At 50.7% G+C, this 19,297-nt stretch overlaps 1 protein-coding gene across 4 annotated transcripts in view; it reads left to right on the top strand.

The window, feature by feature from the left end:
* The window catches only part of KCNH2 (potassium voltage-gated channel subfamily H member 2), a 316,360-nt gene that overhangs the window by 276,888 nt on the left and 20,175 nt on the right, over nt 1-19,297 (top strand). For all 4 annotated transcript variants that reach the window (XM_073582209.1, XM_073582210.1, XM_073582208.1 and 1 more), the window contains 6 exons: nt 10,234-10,433; nt 11,444-11,696; nt 11,776-11,969; nt 12,228-12,327; nt 12,488-12,754; nt 12,833-13,019. In XM_073582209.1, coding sequence (XP_073438310.1) covers nt 10,234-10,433; nt 11,444-11,696; nt 11,776-11,969; nt 12,228-12,327; nt 12,488-12,754; nt 12,833-13,019 — 1,201 coding nt within the window. The remainder of the gene's footprint in view (nt 1-10,233; nt 10,434-11,443; nt 11,697-11,775; nt 11,970-12,227; nt 12,328-12,487; nt 12,755-12,832; nt 13,020-19,297) is intronic.

Below are 19,297 nucleotides of genomic sequence, written 5' to 3'. Positions count from 1 at the left end.
ACCCTAACCCTCTTTCCAACCCTAACCCTCTTTCCAACCCTAACCCTCTTTTCAACCCTAACCCTCTTTTCAACCCTAACCCTAACCCTCTTTTCAACCCTAACCCTCTTTTCAACCCTAACCCTCTTTTCAACCCTAACCCTAATGGAAAAATAAAAATATTTTCTTTATTTTATTAGTTGTGCCTACCTATGGGGGTGATATTCGGGGGGTTTATTTACTTTTTCTTTCATTTTGATCACTGTGAGAGTGATCAAAATGAAAGAATGGAATCTGCAGCCGGCAGATTCGGGCAGGCGCACTGCGCATGCGCCCGCCATTTTCCAAGATGGCGGCACCCATCATCCGGACCCGAGGGACACCGGGAGGGACGGGGGGACTCAGGAGGTACCGGGGGGGTGAGGGGGGGATCGGAGGCTGGCGGGGAGCAGAGGGAATGGGAGGGGGGGCAGATTATGACAGCCGCTGTCATTCAGTTGCGGGGGGGCGATCGCCGGTAGGGGGGGTGGAATCGGTGTCTCCAGCCATGTCCGATGCTACAGCAGCGTCGGACATGGCTGGATTGTAATATTTCATCAATTTTCATTGATGAAATATTACTATCGCTCTGATTGGCTGTTTCACTTTTAATAGCCAATCAGAGCGATCGTAGCCACTTGGGGGCAAAGCCACGCCCCCTGTGGTGAATTACAAAGCCCCCTGTATCTGCGGGTCGGGTGACCTTTCAGTGACCCCGGTCACCCGACCCGCAGGGGGGCTTTAAAGTCATGACGCCACATAGGCGTCACTGGTCAGATTTATACCAGGTTTCATGACGCCTATGTGGCGTCATTGGTCGTGAAGGGGTTAAAGTAAAGTATGATGTTTCTAGAACCTTCTAGAAATCTCCCATTGCTACACACTGAGGAGACGAGCCTATCATGTATCTGCAACCCCCCCTCCCTATCAGCTCTGTGCTTGCTGGTAACATGAAACCGTCCATTTCCTCTCGCAGCCTTCCCCCCTGCAAGGGAAAGCATTGCTTTGTTCTGAAACCATGAAGCTTGAATACAGGTATAGGAAATATTAAAAGAAGCCTAGCGCGCACTTCGCTTGTGACAGAGATATGAAACTCACATTTCTGCAAAGGGCACGAAGCCAGCTTTCTAAACCCCTAAGTTTGACGATTCTCGGACTTCCAGAAATTGAGATATGGATTGCTCCCAAATGGAGTGTCCTATTTAGTGCATTCTTGATGTTTTCTTGTTGGGTTCGTTACACTGGGAAACATGATACCCTTGGTGAGTTCTTACGAGCTTCCCCCATTAAGATATCGTTATCATAACCTTTTTAGTTAAGTTATAACTGAGAGTGAAGGGGGGTTGGACCTCACCAGACCGACCACCCATTTCGTGAGGTCACAGACCCTAGGCTATAGGTATTCCCTACCAAATTCCAGTCAGTTCAGCTGGAGTCCTCCTGCCAGAGAGACGTGTCGATGAGTGGGGACGTTTGGTTAAGTGCCCCTCCCCCAGCCACATGGTCTGCCTAATACCAGCTACGCACATGTGAGTGTTACTTTCTGTTCTTTCATCCACTTTGTTTTATATTTGTATATATGTAATGTCTCAACTTTATAGCAACTTTTATCTATGTAATCACTGCCCGCATTCTTTTGGGAATAAATGATAAAATCTATTAGCTCTGTCTCCATGCTCTAAGAAACGAACTATGCGCCTTTTTTAGATAATCGCTACTAATTTCAGGGGTTTGCCGTGGACCCTCTTAATTAACTCTTTGATTAAGTAAAGCGTGGCTGGTGGCAGCGTGGTGTGCGCGGCTGGCGAGGCTAGCTGGCAGTACAGAAGGGTCTTAAATTGCTGAATGATTGTTGAGGCCACAGCATTGATAATTCCCTTACTGCAGTAGTCTAATTGCCCGTGCACAACTAGCAGCCCGTCCGGCGACTAATTATCCTAGGTGCAGTTCCCTGACTGACCTGAGGGTAAGGGGGGCGCCGGAGAGCTGCGAGTTCCAAAGTGGAACTGAGAAAGTGGGATATATATAAATCCCCGCAGTTCTGGGAAGGTTGTTGGCAGTGGTGGGGCATCCAAAATACCCCCCCTGCGGTACATTGTCAGAGCAAGATTAGCTTGCTGTATTTTTGTCACATGGTGCCAGTGGTGGGATAACTAAGATAAGCCACACTGTGCCTGTGATAGCTGTGTGTCGTGTCCCTTCGTCCACTGATACACCCGTGTCAGTGGTGAGATTGTGACCTATTGGTGGCACAGGGTCCGCTGTCCGTCACAATTTGGCGGCAGCGGTCCGCCGTTCTTCACATCCTTGTTTCACTCAATGATATTTAGGATGTGGGAATTTAGTGTTCCCTTTATTTTTTTGAGTAATATGGCCGCCTGTCATGACTTAGCTGTCGGGTGATCTGGGACCAGAGGCTCTTTCCCTGTCCCTCCTCACCTTGGCCGTGTCTCTGAGCACCGTGTACTTATGTGTCTTGCTCAGTGGTGGTCGGGCTCAGCCTCCTCACGTCGGCCGTGTCTCTGAGCACCTTGTACCTCTGTGTCTTGCTTAGTGGTGATCGGGCTCTACCTTCTCACCTTGGCCGTGTCTCTGAGCACCTTGTACTTCTGTGTCTTGCTCAGTGGTGGTCGGGCTCAGCCTCCTCACCTTGGCCGTGTCTCTGAGCTCCTTGTACTTCTGTGTCTTGCTCAGTGGTGGTCGGGCTCAGCCTCCTCACCTCAGCCCTGTCTCTGAGCATCTTATACTTCTGTGTCTTGCTCAGTGGTGGTCGGGCTCAGCCTCCTCACCTTGGCCGTGTCTCTGAGCTCCTTGTACTTCTGTGTCTTGCTCAGTGGTGGTCGGGCTCAGCCTCCTCACCTCAGCCCTGTCTCTGAGCATCTTGTACTTCTGTGTCTTGCTCAGTGGTGGTCGGGCTCAGCCTCCTCACCTTGGCCGTGTCTCTGAGCTCATTGTACTTCTGTGTCTTGCTCAGTGGTGGTCGGGCTCAGCCTCCTCATCTCAGCCCTGTCTCTGAGCATCTTGTACTTCTGTGTCTTGCTCAGTGGTGGTCGGGCTCAGCCTCCTCACCTTGGCCGTGTCTCTGAGCTCATTGTACTTCTGTGTCTTGCTCAGTGGTGGTCGGGCTCAGCCTCCTCACCTCAGCCCTGTCTCTGAGCATCTTGTACTTCTGTGTCTTGCTCAGTGGTGGTCGGGCTCAGCCTCCTCACCTTGGCCATGTCTCTTAGCACCGTGTACTTCTGTGTCTTGCTCAGTGGTGGTCGGGCTCAGCCTCCTCACCTTGGCCATGTCTCTGAGCACCTTGTACTTCTGTGTCTTGCTCAGTGGTGGTCGGGCTCAGCCTCCTCACCTCGGCCCTGTCTCTGAGCACCTTGTACCTCTGTGTCTTGCTCAGTAGTGGTCGGGCTCAGCCTCCTTTCCTCGGCCATGTCTCTGAGCACCTTGTACTTCTGTGTCTTGCTCAGTGGTGGTCGGGCTCAGCCTCCTCACCTCGGCCCTGTCTCTGAGCACCTTGTACCTCTTTGTCCTGCTCGGTGGTGGTCGGTGTCGGTGCAGGTCACACTGTGCAGTATTCCTCCTCTGTATGATATGCTGGTGGTATTTAACCCTCTACGTGCTGCGTGTTGGCAGCAGTGACCCTTCATTCACTGCCTGTACGTAACACTTGATGCATTTCTCATGGATCGGTATAGATTTCTCTGTGACCTCCATGCTCTGATCTGCGCATCCTCGGAGGAATGCTGGTGGATGGAGAGTTGTCCACTAGAGGCGCTGTACACAACGGGGCAGATGAGACTAATCAAATAGCAAGTGCCACGTTCATTAAGGACATGACATTAGATGTCCTCGCATTGGGCACCACACGTACTCCGTCTGTCACAGACTCAGAACCATCCCCAGGTCCTGCACCTGTCTTGCTCTTCCTATCCTTTTCTACTTTGTGCAAATCCCCAGTACCCTGAGGCTGACATTTGCTGCAGCTTCATCTCAGTGACGTCAGTCCTTTTGTTTTTTCTATGCTCAATTGTAAATAACACATCCCAAGCTGCACCCGGGGGCAGAGATTTATATTCAGAGCTGACTGTCCTGCTCCAAAGTGAAGACTCTTATTGAATTTCCATATTAAAAATTATTATGAGACGAGCTGCCACCTAGTGGACAGTAGGTAATTGCATCCATTGCAAGGAGTGTTTGTCACCATATAATTACCACTGAGCAGAATTTTACAAGTTAAATTTAGTAATAATTTCTATAAGCATCCAGATTTATATACACTGTGTTCCAAATTATTATGCAAAAATATTTCCTCCTATTTTCTCTAAATTCCCTATATGAATTGCAGTCATTGTTATTTTCCAGTCATCTAATATTCTAGTATAATTGCAATGTTTTTGAACAAACTGCCTATGAAAACAGTATATTATTAAAAATAAGAAACTCTCACAATGCATGTTCCACATTATTATGCACAGCAGAGTTTTCAACCTTTTTATTTTTATTTTGAACAAAAAATGGTGAATTGTGGAATGATAAGCATTATCAGCTTATTACAAAATGAAATCAAACAGTTTTCAAGTCAAAACTTTATTCTCGGTGATGTTACATTTGCACATAGGACCCTTGTTGGAAAGAAGCTTTTGAACTCTCTCGTCCATTGAATTTGTCAGTGTTTGGATGGTTTGTGCTCCCATTGTTTTGCCTGTGGACAGAATCCCCTCCCAGAGCTGTTGCTTAGATGTGAGCTGCCTCCCGCCATCATAGACACTCCTTGTGATGATGCTCCAGAGGTTCTCAATGGGGTTGAGGTCAGGGGAAGATGGTGGCCACACCAGAAGTTTGTCCTCTTTTCTGCCCATAGCAGCCAGAGATGCAGATGTGTTATTTGCAGCATGAGACGGCGCATTATCAGGCATGAAGATGATCTTGCTGCGGAAAGCACGGTTCTTCCTCTTGAACCATGGCAGGAAGTGCTGTTCTAGAAACTGCACATAGATTATGGAGTTCATCTTTACCCCTTCAGGGATCCTAAAGGGGCCGACAATCTCTCTCCCCATGATTCCAGCCCAAAACATGACTCCACCTCCTCCTTGTTGGCGCCTTAGCCATGTTTTCATGGGGCGTCCATCAACCAGCCATCCTCCACTCCATGCATCTGGTCCATCGAGCGTTGCACGGCAGTCATCAGTCTTCATGTCTCGTTTGGCCACTGGAGCCGTTTCTGCTTGTGTGCAGTGGATAGAGGTGGTGGACAGGATGGCTTACACACAGCTGCAAACCCCTGAAGGACACTGCATCTTGTTGTTCGGGGGACGTTGGAGGCACCAGCAGCTTCAAAAACTTGTCTGCTGCTATGACGAGGCATTTTTGCAGCTGCTCTTTTAACCTGACGCAATTGCCTGTTGGAAAGAGTCCTCAATTTTTCCTTATCAGCACGCACACGTGTGTGCTGGGAATCAGCGACATACTTCTTGACTGTGCGATGATCACGATGAAGTGTCTTGGCAATGTTGATTGTAGTCATGCCTTCACCTAAATACTCCACAATTTGTTGCTTCTCAGCAGCCGACACATCCTTTTTCTTTCCCATTTTGGCAAAAAATGTCGGCTGCTTAATAATGTGGAACAGCCTCCTTCAGTAGTCTTGCCTTTATTTGGGCACACCTGCCAAACTAATGTGCACAGGTCTCTGCAATTGCTTTCAGTGATATAAAGAGCCCGGACACACATCACTATCAATGAGTGTAAATGACAAACAAAAACATTCTAACCTTATCACTCCGAAACTCTTTTTGCATAATAATTTGGAACACAGTTTACATAAATCCCCGCAGTTCTTGGAAGGCTGTTAGCAGTGGTGGGGCATCCAAAATACCCCCCTGCGGTAAATTGTCAGAGCAAGATTAACTTGCTGTATTTTTGTCACATGGTGCCAGTGGTGGGATAACTAAGATAAGCCCCCACTGTGCCTGTGATAGCCGTGTGCCGGCTGTGTGTCGTGTCCCTCCGTCCGCTGATACACCCGTGTCAGTGGTGGGATTATGACCTATTGGTGGCACAGGGTCCGCTGTCCGTCACAATTTGGCGGCAGCAGTCCACCGTTCTTCACATCCATGTTTCACTCAGTGATATCTAGGATGTGGGAATTTAGTGTTCCCTTTATTTTTTTGAACAGTGTGTATAGTAATATGGCCGCCTGTCATGACTTAGCTATCGGGTGATCTGGGACCAGGGGCTCTTTCCCTGACCCTCTTCACCTCGGCTGTGTTTCTGAGCACCTTGTACTTCTGTGTCTTGCTCAGTGGTGGTCGGGCTCAGCCTCCTCACCTCGGCCGTGTCTCTAAGCACCTTGTACCTCTGTGTCTTGCTCAGTGGTGGTCGGGCTCAGCCTCCTCACCTCGGCCATGTCTCTGAGCACCTTGTACTTCTGTGTCTTGCTCAGTGGTGGTCGGGCTCAGCCTCCTCACCTCGGCCGTGTCTCTGAACGCCTTGTATCTCTGTGTCTTGCTCAGTGGTGGTCGGGCTCAGCCTCCTTACCTCGGCCATGTCTCTGAGCACCTTGTACCTCTGTGTCTTGTTCAGTGGTGGTCGGGCTCTGCTTCCTCACCTCGGCCGTGTCTCTGAGCACCTTGTACCTCTGTGTCTTGCTCAGTGGTGGTCGGGCTCAGCCTCCTCACCTCGGCCATGTCTCTGAGCACCTTGTACCTCTATGTCTTGCTCAGTGGTGGTCGGGCTCTGCCTCCTCACCTCGGCCGTGTCCCTGAGCACCTTGTACCTCTGTGTCTTGTTCAGTGGTGGTCGGGCTCTGCTTCCTCACCTCGGCCGTGTCTCTGAGCACCTTGTACCTCTGTGTCTTGCTCAGTGGTGGTCGGGCTCAGCCTCCTCACCTCGGCCATGTCTCTGAGCACCTTGTACCTCTATGTCTTGCTCAGTGGTGGTCGGGCTCTGCCTCCTCACCTCGGCCGTGTTTCTGAGCACCTTGTACCTCTGTGTCTTGCTCAGTGGTGGTCGGGCTCAGCCTCCTCCCCTCGGCTGAGTCTGAGCACCTTGTACTTCTGTGTCTTGCTCAGTGGTGGTCGGGCTCAGCCTCCTCACTCACCTTGGCCATGTCTCTGAGCACCTTGTACCTCTGTGTCTTGCTCAGTGGTGGTCGGGATCAGGCTCCTCACCTTGGCCGTGTCTCTGAGCACCGTGTACCTCTGTGTCTTGCTCAGTAGTGGTCGGGCTCAGCCTTCTCACCTTGGCCGTGTCTCTGAGCACCGTGTACTTCTGTGTCTTACTCAGTGGTGGTCGGGCTCAGCCTCCTCACCTCGGCCATGTCTCTGAGCACCTTGTACCTCTATGTCTTGCTCAGTGGTGGTCGGGCTCTGCCTCCTCACCTCGGCCGTGTCCCTGAGCACCTTGTACCTCTGTGTCTTGCTCAATGGTGGTCGGGCTCAGCCTCCTCACCTCGACTGTGTCTGAGCACCTTGTACTTCTGTGTCTTGCTCAGTGGTGGTCGGGCTCAGCCTCCTCACTCACCTCGGCCATGTCTCTGAGCACCGTGTACCTCTGTGTCTTGCTCAGTAGTGGTCGGGCTCAGCCTTCTCACCTTGGCCGTGTCTCTGAGCACCGTGTACTTCTGTGTCTTACTCAGTGGTGGTCGGGCTCAGCCTCCTCACCTCGGCAGTGTCTCTGAGCACCGTGTACCTCTGTGTCTTGCTCAGTAGTGGTCGGGCTCAGCCTCCTTTCCTCGGCCATGTCTCTGAGCACCGTGTACTTCTGTGTCTTGCTCGATGGTGGTCGGGCTCAGCCTCCTTTCCTCGGCCATGTCTCTGAGCACCGTGTACTTCTGTGTCTTGCTCGATGGTGGTCGGGCTCAGTCTCCTCACCTCGGCCGTGTCTCTGAGCTCCTTGTACTTCTATGTCTTGCTCAGTGGTGGTCGGGCTCAGCCTCCTCACCTCGGCCATGTCTCTGAGCACCTTGTACCTCTGTGTCTTGCTCAGTAGTGGTCGGGCTCAGCCTCCTTTCCTCGGTCATGTCTCTGAGCTCCTTGTACTTCTGTGTCTTGCTCAGTGGTGGTCGGGCTCGGCCTCCTCACCTCGGCCCTGTCTCTGAGCACCTTGTACTTCTGTGTCTTGCTCAGTGGTGGTCGGGCTCGGCCTCCTCACCTCGGCCCTGTCTCTGAGCTCCTTGTACTTCTGTGTCTTGCTCAGTGGTGGTCGGGCTCGGCCTCCTCACCTCGGCCCTGTCTCTGAGCATCTTGTACTTCTGTGTCTTGCTCAGTGGTGGTCGGGCTCGGCCTCCTCACCTCGGCCCTGTCTCTGAGCATCTTGTACTTCTGTGTCTTGCTCAGTGGTGGTCGGGCTCAGCCTCCTCACCTCGGCCCTGTCTCTGAGCACCTTGTACCTCTTTGTCCTGCTCGGTGGTGGTCGGTGTCGGTGCAGGTCACACTGTGCAGTATTCCTCCTCTGTATGATATGCTGGTGGTATTTAACCCTCTACGTGCTGCGTGTTGGCAGCAGTGACCCTTCATTCACTGCCTGTACGTAACACTTGATGCATTTCTCATGGATCGGTATAGATTTCTCTGTGACCTCCATGCTCTGATCTGCGCATCCTCGGAGGAATGCTGGTGGATGGAGAGGCGTCCACTAGAGGCGCTGTACACAACGGGGCAGATGAGACTAATCAAATAGCAAGTGCCACGTTCATTAAGGACATGACATTAGATGTCCTCGCATTGGGCACCACACGTACTCCGTCTGTCACAGACTCAGAACCATCCCCAGGTCCTGCACCTGTCTTGCTCTTCCTATCCTTTTCTACTTTGTGCAAATCCCCAGTACCCTGAGGCTGACATTTGCTGCAGCTTCATCTCAGTGACGTCAGTCCTTTTGTTTTTTCTATGCTCAATTGTAAATAACACATCCCAAGCTGCACCCGGGGGCAGAGATTTATATTCAGAGCTGACTGTCCTGCTCCAAAGTGAAGACTCTTATTGAATTTCCATATTAAAAATTATTATGAGACGAGCTGCCACCTAGTGGACAGTAGGTAATTGCATCCATTGCAAGGAGCGTTTGTCACCATATAATTACCACTGAGCAGAATTTTACAAGTTAAATTTAGTAATAATTTCTATAAGCATCCAGATTTATAAATTGTGTTATATTCCAGAGTTGCACTCACTATTCTGCTGGTGCAGTCACTGTGCACACACATTACATTACTGATCCTGAGTTACATCCAGTATTATACCCCAGAGCTGCACTCACTATTCTGCTAGTGTAGTCACTGTGTACATACATTACATTACTGATCCTGAGTTACATCCAGTATTCTACTCCAGAGCTGCACTCACTATTCTGCTGGTGCAGTCACTGTGTACATACATTACATTACTGATCCTGAGTTACATCCAGTATTATACACCAGAGCTGCACTCACTATTCTGCTGGTGCAGTCACTGTGTACATACATTACATTACTGATCCTGAGTTACATCCAGTATTATACACCAGAGCTGCACTCACTATTCTGCTGGTGCAGTCACTGTGTACATACATTACATTACTGATCCTGAGTTACATCCAGTATTATACACCAGAGCTGCACTCACTATTCTGCTGGTGCAGTCACTGTGTACATACATTACATTACTGATCCTGAGTTACATCCTGTATTATACTGCAGAGCTGCACTCACTATTCTGCTGGTGCAGTCACTGTGTACATACATTACTGATCCTGAGTTACATCCTGTATTATACTCCAGAGCTGCACTCAATATTCTGCTGCTGCAGTCGCTGTGTACATACATTACATTACTGGTCCTGACTTACATCCTGTATTATACTCCAGAGCTGCACTCACTATTCTGCTGGTGCAGTCGCTGTGTACATACATTACATTACTGATCCTGAGTTACATCCTGTATTATACTCCAGAGCTGCACTCACTATTCTGCTGGTGCAGTCACTGTGTACATACATTACATTACTGATCCTGAGTTACATCCTGTATTATACTCCAGAGCTGCACTCACTATTCTGCTGGTGCAGTCACTGTGTACACACATTACATTACTGATCCTGAGTTACATCCTGTATTATACCCCAGAGCTGCACTCACTATTCTGCTGGTGCAGTCACTGTGTACATACATTACATTACTGATCCTGAGATACAGCCTGTGTTACTTTCTTTTTTTCCTAACTCTGGTCTTTCGTTTCCACAGCACTCATGTATGCCAGTATTTTCGGGAATGTCTCTGCAATCATCCAGCGCCTGTATTCCGGCACTGCCCGATATCACACCCAGATGCTGCGCGTCCGCGAGTTCATCCGTTTCCATCAGATTCCTAACCCCTTGCGTCAGCGATTAGAGGAGTATTTCCAACATGCGTGGTCTTATACCAATGGCATCGACATGAATGCAGTGAGTGCAGCATTACTCTGTCATTCTGTGTCCTCCATCCTATCCTCTCACCATCACTCATGTCCTCCTGTCTTCTGCCCCCACAATCACTCATTTCCTCCTGTCTTTGTCTCAACCATCACTCATGTCTTCCTGTGTTATATCTCCACAATCAATCACTCATGTCCTCCTGTCTCATGTCCTCACAATCACAGGTGTGCTTCTGTCTCCACCATCACTCATGCCTCCTATCTTTGTCTCCACCATCACTCATGCCTCCTATCTTTGTCTCCACCATCACTCATGCCTCCTATCTTTGTCTCCACCATCACTCATGCCTCCTATCTTTGTCTCCACCATCACTCATGTTCTCCTGTCTTCTGTCTCCACCATCACTCATGTCCTCCTGTCTTCTATACACACCATCACTCATGTCCTCCTGTCTTCTATACACACCATCACTCATGTCCTCCTGTCTTCTATACACACCATCACTCATGTCCTCCTGTCTTCTATACACACCATCACTCATGTCCTCCTGTCTTCTGTACATACCATCACTTATGTCCACACAATCACTCATGTTCTTCTGCCTCCACCATGACTCATGTTCCCTCTGTCTTATGTCCCCAAATCACTCATGTCTTCCTGTCTTCTGTCTCCACCATCACTCATGTCCTCCTGTTTCCAGCATCACTCGTGTCCTCTTGACTTATAAACCAACAATCACTCATGTCCTCCTGTCTTCTGTCCCCACAATCACTCATATGCTCTTGTCTGTACCCACCATCACTAATGTCCTGCTGGCTTATGTCTCCACCATCGCTAATGTCCTGCTGGCTTATGTCTCCACCATCACTCATTTTCTCCTGTCTCCACCATTACTCATGTCCTCCTGTCTTCTGTACCCACAGTCACTTATGTTCTCCTTTCTTCGCCATCTTCCGTACATCATTATCTCTGGTCTCTGTTCCCTCTCTCTCGTCCCGTCTTTCTCATACTTTGGGATATTTTGTGTCCGCCTTCCCCAGGTCTTGAAGGGATTCCCCGAGTGCCTCCAGGCGGACATTTGTCTCCATCTGAACAGAAGTCTTCTTCAGAACTGTAAACCTTTCAAAGGAGCCGCAAAGGGCTGTTTGCGGGCCCTGGCCATGAAGTTTAAGACCACCCATGCTCCTCCTGGGGACACCCTGGTGCACGCAGGCGATGTCCTTACTGCTCTGTACTTCCTGTCCCGGGGATCCATTGAGATTTTACGTGGGGACGTGGTGGTTGCCATACTGGGTGAGTATTCAGAAGACACCTGTACTGTGCCCCTCTGTCAGTGCAGCGGACCCTTCTGACCATGTCATCTACTTCACAGGGAAGAATGATATCTTTGGAGAGCCCCTCAATCTGTATGCCCGACCCGGAAAGTCCAACGCTGACGTCCGAGCCTTGACCTACTGCGACCTTCACAAGATTCACCGGGAAGACTTGCTGGAAGTGCTTGACATGTATCCCGAATTCTCCGATTACTTTTGGTCCAGCTTAGAGATCACCTTTAACCTGCGAGACGTGAGTGTAACCCAGCAATCACAAGCCTCGTGGGGTGCTCATGATGCCCCTGGGCCATGACACATTCTCTGCCATGGTTACACATGCTAACCTCTGTGAAAGCCTTCCTTTACCTATTGTAAATATATATGAGTTTTATCATGCCTTATACTCCAGTTACAGCCAGAGCTGCATGCAGAAATGTGCTGCTTTACTGTGCATCGGAGTTTCCCGCCAAATAGTTTCTCACATCAGTTTTTCTGCAATTTTTCATTTCAGACCAATATGATCCCCGGATCCCCGAGCAGCGACGAGTCCGACAGCGGATTTAACAAGCTCAGACGACGCAAGCTGTCATTCCGCAGACGGACGGAGAAAGGTAAGGGTGGCACTTACTTATGAGCCACGCAGCAGAGGTATGTACCATGCATGATTTCTCTAGGACAGGTTCTTGTCATAAATCTTGAAGTTGGAGGGCTCTTCCTTGCATGGTGGGGGGTGGTTGGTAATATATATCTACATTTTCTGTGCTCCCCCAGATGCTGACAATGTCGGGGAGGTCAGGAAAGGACAGAGGGCGAGCAGGCTGATCCGAAACAATCTGGGGCCGGGGGCTACGAATTGGGGCGAGCAGCACAGCAGCCCCCCGTCCAGCCCAGCGTCCAGCGATGATGAGCAGCCGGCACCGGTGTCCAGCACCATTGAGCTGTCACCAACACATGCAACATGCAGTAACTTCACAGCAGCGAGCGGAGCAGAGGCAGAGGGCGATCAGAGCGGGGGAGACGTGTGCAATCACCTGTCAGGTACTGTGCGAGGGAACTCTGCTGTCAGTGCCCGTCCATCACGTGTATCCACAGCTCACGCTGTGTCCTTCTCTCCAGGAGCATTCTCCGGCGTATCAAACATCTTTAGCTTTTGGGGGGATCGGCATGGACGTCAGTACCAGGAGCTGCCGCGATGCACCATACCCACCCACTCCACCCCCAACGCTCCTGTGCCTTCCCTCAGCCGGCGGCAAAAATGTGAATTAGGGAACAGGCTGGACCAACTGCAAAAGCAGCTCAACAGGTGATGGGCACACATCACTGCCAGACCCCCATCATATAGAGCTGCACCCTGACCATTACCACCCGAGTACTGCATCCCCCTGTAATATTACTCCACCCTGACCATTACCACCCGAGTACTGCAGCCCCCTGTAATATTACTACACACCCTGACCATTACCACCCGAGTACTGCAGCCCCCTGTAATATTACTGCACCCTGACCATTACCACCCGAGTACTGCAGCCCCCTGTAATATTACTGCACCCTGACCATTACCACCCGAGTACTGCAGCCCCCTGTAATATTACTACACCCTGACCATTACCACCCGAGTACTGCAGCCCCCTGTAATATTACTGCACCCTGACCATTACCACCCGAGTGCTGCAGCCCCCTGTAATATTACTGCACCCTGACCATTACCACCCGAGTACTGCAGCCCCCTGTAATATTACTACACCCTGACCATTACCACCCGAGTACTGCAGCCCCCTGTAATATTACTACACCCTGACCATTACCACCCGAGTACTGCAGCCCCCTGTAATATTACTGCACCCTGACCATTACCACCCGAGTACTGCAGCCCCCTGTAATATTACTGCACCCTGACCATTACCACCCGAGTACAGCAGCCCCCTGTAATATTACTGCACCCTGACCATTAACACCAGAGTACCGCAGCCCCCTGTAATAGTACTGCACCCTGACCATTACCACCCGAGTACTGCAGCCCCCTGTAATATTACTCCACCCTGACCATTACCACCCGAGTACTGCAGCCCCCTGTAATATTACTGCACACTGACCATTACCACCCGAGTACTGCAGCCCCCTGTAATATTACTGCACACTGACCATTACCACCCGAGTACTGCAGCCCCCTGTAATATTACTGCACACTGACCATTACCACCCGAGTACTGCAGACCCCTGTAATATTACTCCACCCTGACCATTAACACCCGAGTACTGCAGCCCCCTGTAATATTACTCCACCCTGACCATTACCACCTGAGTACTGCAGCCCCCTGTAATATTACTCCACCCTGACCATTACCACCCGAGTACTGCAGCCCCCTGTAATATTACTGCACACTGACCATTACCACCCGAGTACTGCAGCCCCCTGTAATATTACTCCACCCTGACCATTACCACCCAAGTACTGCAGCCCCCTGTAATAGTACTGCACCCTGACCATTAACACCCGAGTACTGCAGCCCCCTGTAATATTACTCCACCCTGACCATTACCACCCAAGTACTGCAGCCCCCTGTAATATTACTCCACCCTGACCATTAACACCCGAGTACTGCAGCCCCCTGTAATATTACTCCACCCTGACCATTACCACCTGAGTACTGCAGCCCCCTGTAATATTACTCCACCCTGACCATTACCACCCGAGTACTGCAGCCCCCTGTAATATTACTGCACACTGACCATTACCACCCGAGTACTGCAGCCCCCTGTAATATTACTCCACCCTGACCATTACCACCCGAGTACTGCAGCCCCCTGTAATATTAATCCACCCTGACCATTACCACCCGAGTACTGCAGACCCCTGTAATAGTACTGCACCCTGACCATTAACACCCGAGTACTGCAGCCCCCTGTAATATTACTGCACCCTGACCATTAACAACCGAGTACTGCAGCCCCCTGTAATATTACTGCACCCTGACCATTACCACCCGAGTACTGCAGCCCCCTGTAATATTACTCCACCCTGACCATTACCACCGTACTATTGCAGACCCCTGTAATATTACTGCACCCTGACCATTACCACCCGAGTACTGCAGCCCCCTGTAATATTACTCCACCCTGACCATTACCACCGTACTATTGCAGACCCCTGTAATAGTACTGCACACTGACCATTACCACCCGAGTACTACAGCCCCCTGTAATATTAATCCACCCTGACCATTACCACCCGAGTACTGCAGACCCCTGTAATAGTACTGCACCCTGACCATTACCACCCGAGTACTACAGCCCCGTGTAATATTACTCCACCCTTACCATTACCACCCGAGTACTGCAGCCCCCTGTAATAGTACTGCACCCTGACCATTAACACCCGAGTACTGCAGCCCCCTGTAATATTACTGCACCCTGACCATTAACAACCGAGTACTGCAGCTCCCTGTAATAGTACTGCACCCTGACCATTACCACCCGAGTACTGCAGCCCCCTGTAATAGTACTGCACCCTGACCATTAACAACCGAGTACTGCAGCCCCCTGTAATATTACTGCACCCTGACCATTAACAACCGAGTACTGCAGCCCCCTGTAATAGTACTGCACCCTGACCATTACCACCCGAGTACTGCAGCCCCCTGTAATAGTACTGCACCCTGACCATTAACAACCGAGTACTGCAGCTCCCTGTAATATTACTGCACCCTGACCATTACCACACGAGTACTGCAGCCCCCTGTAATATTACTCCACCCTGACCATTACCACCGTACTATTGCAGACCCCTGTAATATTACTGCACCCTGACCATTACCACCCGAGTACTGCAGCCCCCTGTAATATTACTCCACCCTGACCATTACCACCCGAGTACTGCAGCCCCCTGTAATATTACTACACCCAGACCATTACCACCCTACTACTGCAGCCCCCTGTAATATTACTGCACCCTGACCATTAACAACCGAGTACTGCAGCCCCCTGTAATAGTACTGCACCCTGACCATTACCACCCGAGTACTGCAGCCCCCTGTAATAGTACTGCACCCTGACCATTAACAACCGAGTACTGCAGCCCCCTGTAATATTACTGCACCCTGACCATTAACAACCGAGTACTGCAGCCCCCTGTAATAGTACTGCACCCTGACCATTACCACCCGAGTACTGCAGCCCCCTGTAATAGTACTGCACCCTGACCATTAACAACCGAGTACTGCAGCTCCCTGTAATATTACTGCACCCTGACCATTACCACACGAGTACTGCAGCCCCCTGTAATAGTACTGCACCCTGACCATTAACACCCGAGTACTGCAGCCCCCTGTAATATTAATGCACCCTGACCATTACCACCCGAGTACTGCAGACCCCTGTAATAGTACTGCACCCTGACCATTACCACCCGAGTACTACAGCCCCCTGTAATAGTACTGCACCCTGACCATTACCACCCGAGTACTGCAGCCCCCTGTAATTAGTACTGCACCCTGACCATTAACACCCGAGTACTGCAGCCCCCTGTAATTAGTACTGCACCCTGACCATTACCACCCGAGTACTGCAGCCCCCTGTAATTAGTACTGCACCCTGACCATTGCCACCCGAGTACTACAGCCCCCTGTAATATTACTCCACCCTGACCATTACCACCCGAGTACTACAGCTCCCTGTAATATTACTCCACCCTGACCATTACCACCCGAGTACTGCAGCCCCCTGTAATAGTACTGCACCCTGACCATTACCACCCGAGTACTGCAGCCCCCTGTAATTAGTACTGCACCCTGACCATTACCACCCGAGTACTGCAGCCCCCTGTAATTAGTACTGCACCCTGACCATTGCCACCCGAGTACTACAGCCCCCTGTAATATTACTCCACCCTGACCATTACCACCCGAGTACTACAGCCCCCTGTAATATTACTACACACCCTGACCATTACCACCCGAGTACTACAGCCCCCTGTAATATTACTCCACCCTGACCATTACCACCCGAGTACTACAGCTCCCTGTAATAGTACTGCACCCTGACCATTACCACCCGAGTACTACAGCCCCCTGTAATATTACTGCACCCTGACCATTACCACCCGAGTACTGCAGACCCCTGTAATATTACTGCACCCTGACCATTACCACCCGAGTACTGCAGACCCCTGTAATATTACTGCACCCTGACCATTACCACCCGAGTACTACAGCTCCCTGTAATAGTACTGCACCCTGACCATTACCACCCGAGTACTACAGCCCCCTGTAATATTACTCCACCCTGACCATTACCACCCGAGTACTGCAGCCCCCTGTAATATTACTCCACCCTGACCATTACCACCCGAGTACTGCAGCCCCCTGTAATAGTACTCCACCCTGACCATTACCACCCGAGTACTGCAGCCCCCTGTAATATTACTCCACCCTGACCATTACCACCCGAGTACTGCAGCCCCCTGTAATAGTACTGCACCCTGACCATTACCACCCGAGTACTACAGCTCCCTGTAATAGTACTGCACCCTGACCATTACCACCCGAGTACTACAGCCCCCTGTAATATTACTGCACCCTGACCATTACCACCCGAGTACTGCAGACCCCTGTAATATTACTGCACCCTGACCATTACCACCCGAGTACTGCAGCCCCCTGTAATATTACTACACCCTGACCATTACCACCCGAGTACTGCAGCCCCCTGTAATATTACTGCACCCTGACCATTACCACCCGAGTGCTGCAGCCCCCTGTAATATTACTGCACCCTGACCATTACCACCCGAGTACTGCAGCCCCCTGTAATATTACTACACCCTGACCATTACCACCCGAGTACTGCAGCCCCCTGTAATATTACTACACCCTGACCATTACCACCCGAGTACTGCAGCCCCCTGTAATATTACTGCACCCTGACCATTACCACCCGAGTACTGCAGCCCCCTGTAATATTACTGCACCCTGACCATTACCACCCGAGTACAGCAGCCCCCTGTAATATTACTGCACCCTGACCATTAACACCAGAGTACCGCAGCCCCCTGTAATAGTACTGCACCCTGACCATTACCACCCGAGTACTGCAGCCCCCTGTAATATTACTCCACCCTGACCATTACCACCCGAGTACTGCAGCCCCCTGTAATATTACTGCACACTGACCATTACCACCCGAGTACTGCAGCCCCCTGTAATATTACTGCACACTGACCATTACCACCCGAGTACTGCAGCCCCCTGTAATATTACTGCACACTGACCATTACCACCCGAGTACTGCAGACCCCTGTAATATTACTCCACCCTGACCATTAACACCCGAGTACTGCAGCCCCCTGTAATATTACTCCACCCTGACCATTACCACCTGAGTACTGCAGCCCCCTGTAATATTACTCCACCCTGACCATTACCACCCGAGTACTGCAGCCCCCTGTAATATTACTGCACACTGACCATTACCACCCGAGTACTGCAGCCCCCTGTAATATTACTCCACCCTGACCATTACCACCCAAGTACTGCAGCCCCCTGTAATAGTACTGCACCCTGACCATTAACACCCGAGTACTGCAGCCCCCTGTAATATTACTCCACCCTGACCATTACCACCCAAGTACTGCAGCCCCCTGTAATATTACTCCACCCTGACCATTAACACCCGAGTACTGCAGCCCCCTGTAATATTACTCCACCCTGACCATTACCACCTGAGTACTGCAGCCCCCTGTAATATTACTCCACCCTGACCATTACCACCCGAGTACTGCAGCCCCCTGTAATATTACTGCACACTGACCATTACCACCCGAGTACTGCAGCCCCCTGTAATATTACTCCACCCTGACCATTACCACCCGAGTACTGCAGCCCCCTGTAATATTAATCCACCCTGACCATTACCACCCGAGTACTGCAGCCCCCTGTAATAGTACTGCACCCTGACCATTAACACCCGAGTACTGCAGCCCCCTGTAATATTACTGCACCCTGACCATTAACAACCGAGTACTGCAGCCCCCTGTAATATTACTGCACCCTGACCATTACCACCCGAGTACTGCAGCCCCCTGTAATATTACTCCACCCTGACCATTACCACCGTACTATTGCAGACCCCTGTAATATTACTGCACCCTGACCATTACCACCCGAGTACTGCAGCCCCCTGTAATATTACTCCACCCTGACCATTACCACCGTACTATTGCAGACCCCTGTAATAGTACTGCACACTGACCATTACCACCCGAGTACTGCAGCCCCCTGTAATATTACTACACCCTGACCATTACCACCCGAGTACTGCAGCCCCCTGTAATATTACTGCACCCTGACCATTACCACCCGAGTGCTGCAGCCCCCTGTAATATTACTGCACCCTGACCATTACCACCCGAGTACTGCAGCCCCCTGTAATATTACTACACCCTGACCATTACCACCCGAGTACTGCAGCCCCCTGTAATATTACTACACCCTGACCATTACCACCCGAGTACTGCAGCCCCCTGTAATATTACTGCACCCTGACCATTACCACCCGAGTACTGCAGCCCCCTGTAATATTACTGCA

This window comes from Dendrobates tinctorius, unplaced genomic scaffold, assembly GCF_039654945.1.
Source record: "Dendrobates tinctorius isolate UK_male_01 unplaced genomic scaffold, ASM3965494v1 ptg000070l, whole genome shotgun sequence".
NCBI classification, from domain to species: Eukaryota; Metazoa; Chordata; class Amphibia; order Anura; family Dendrobatidae; genus Dendrobates; species Dendrobates tinctorius.
This window is presented reverse-complemented; position numbering and strand designations above follow the sequence as displayed.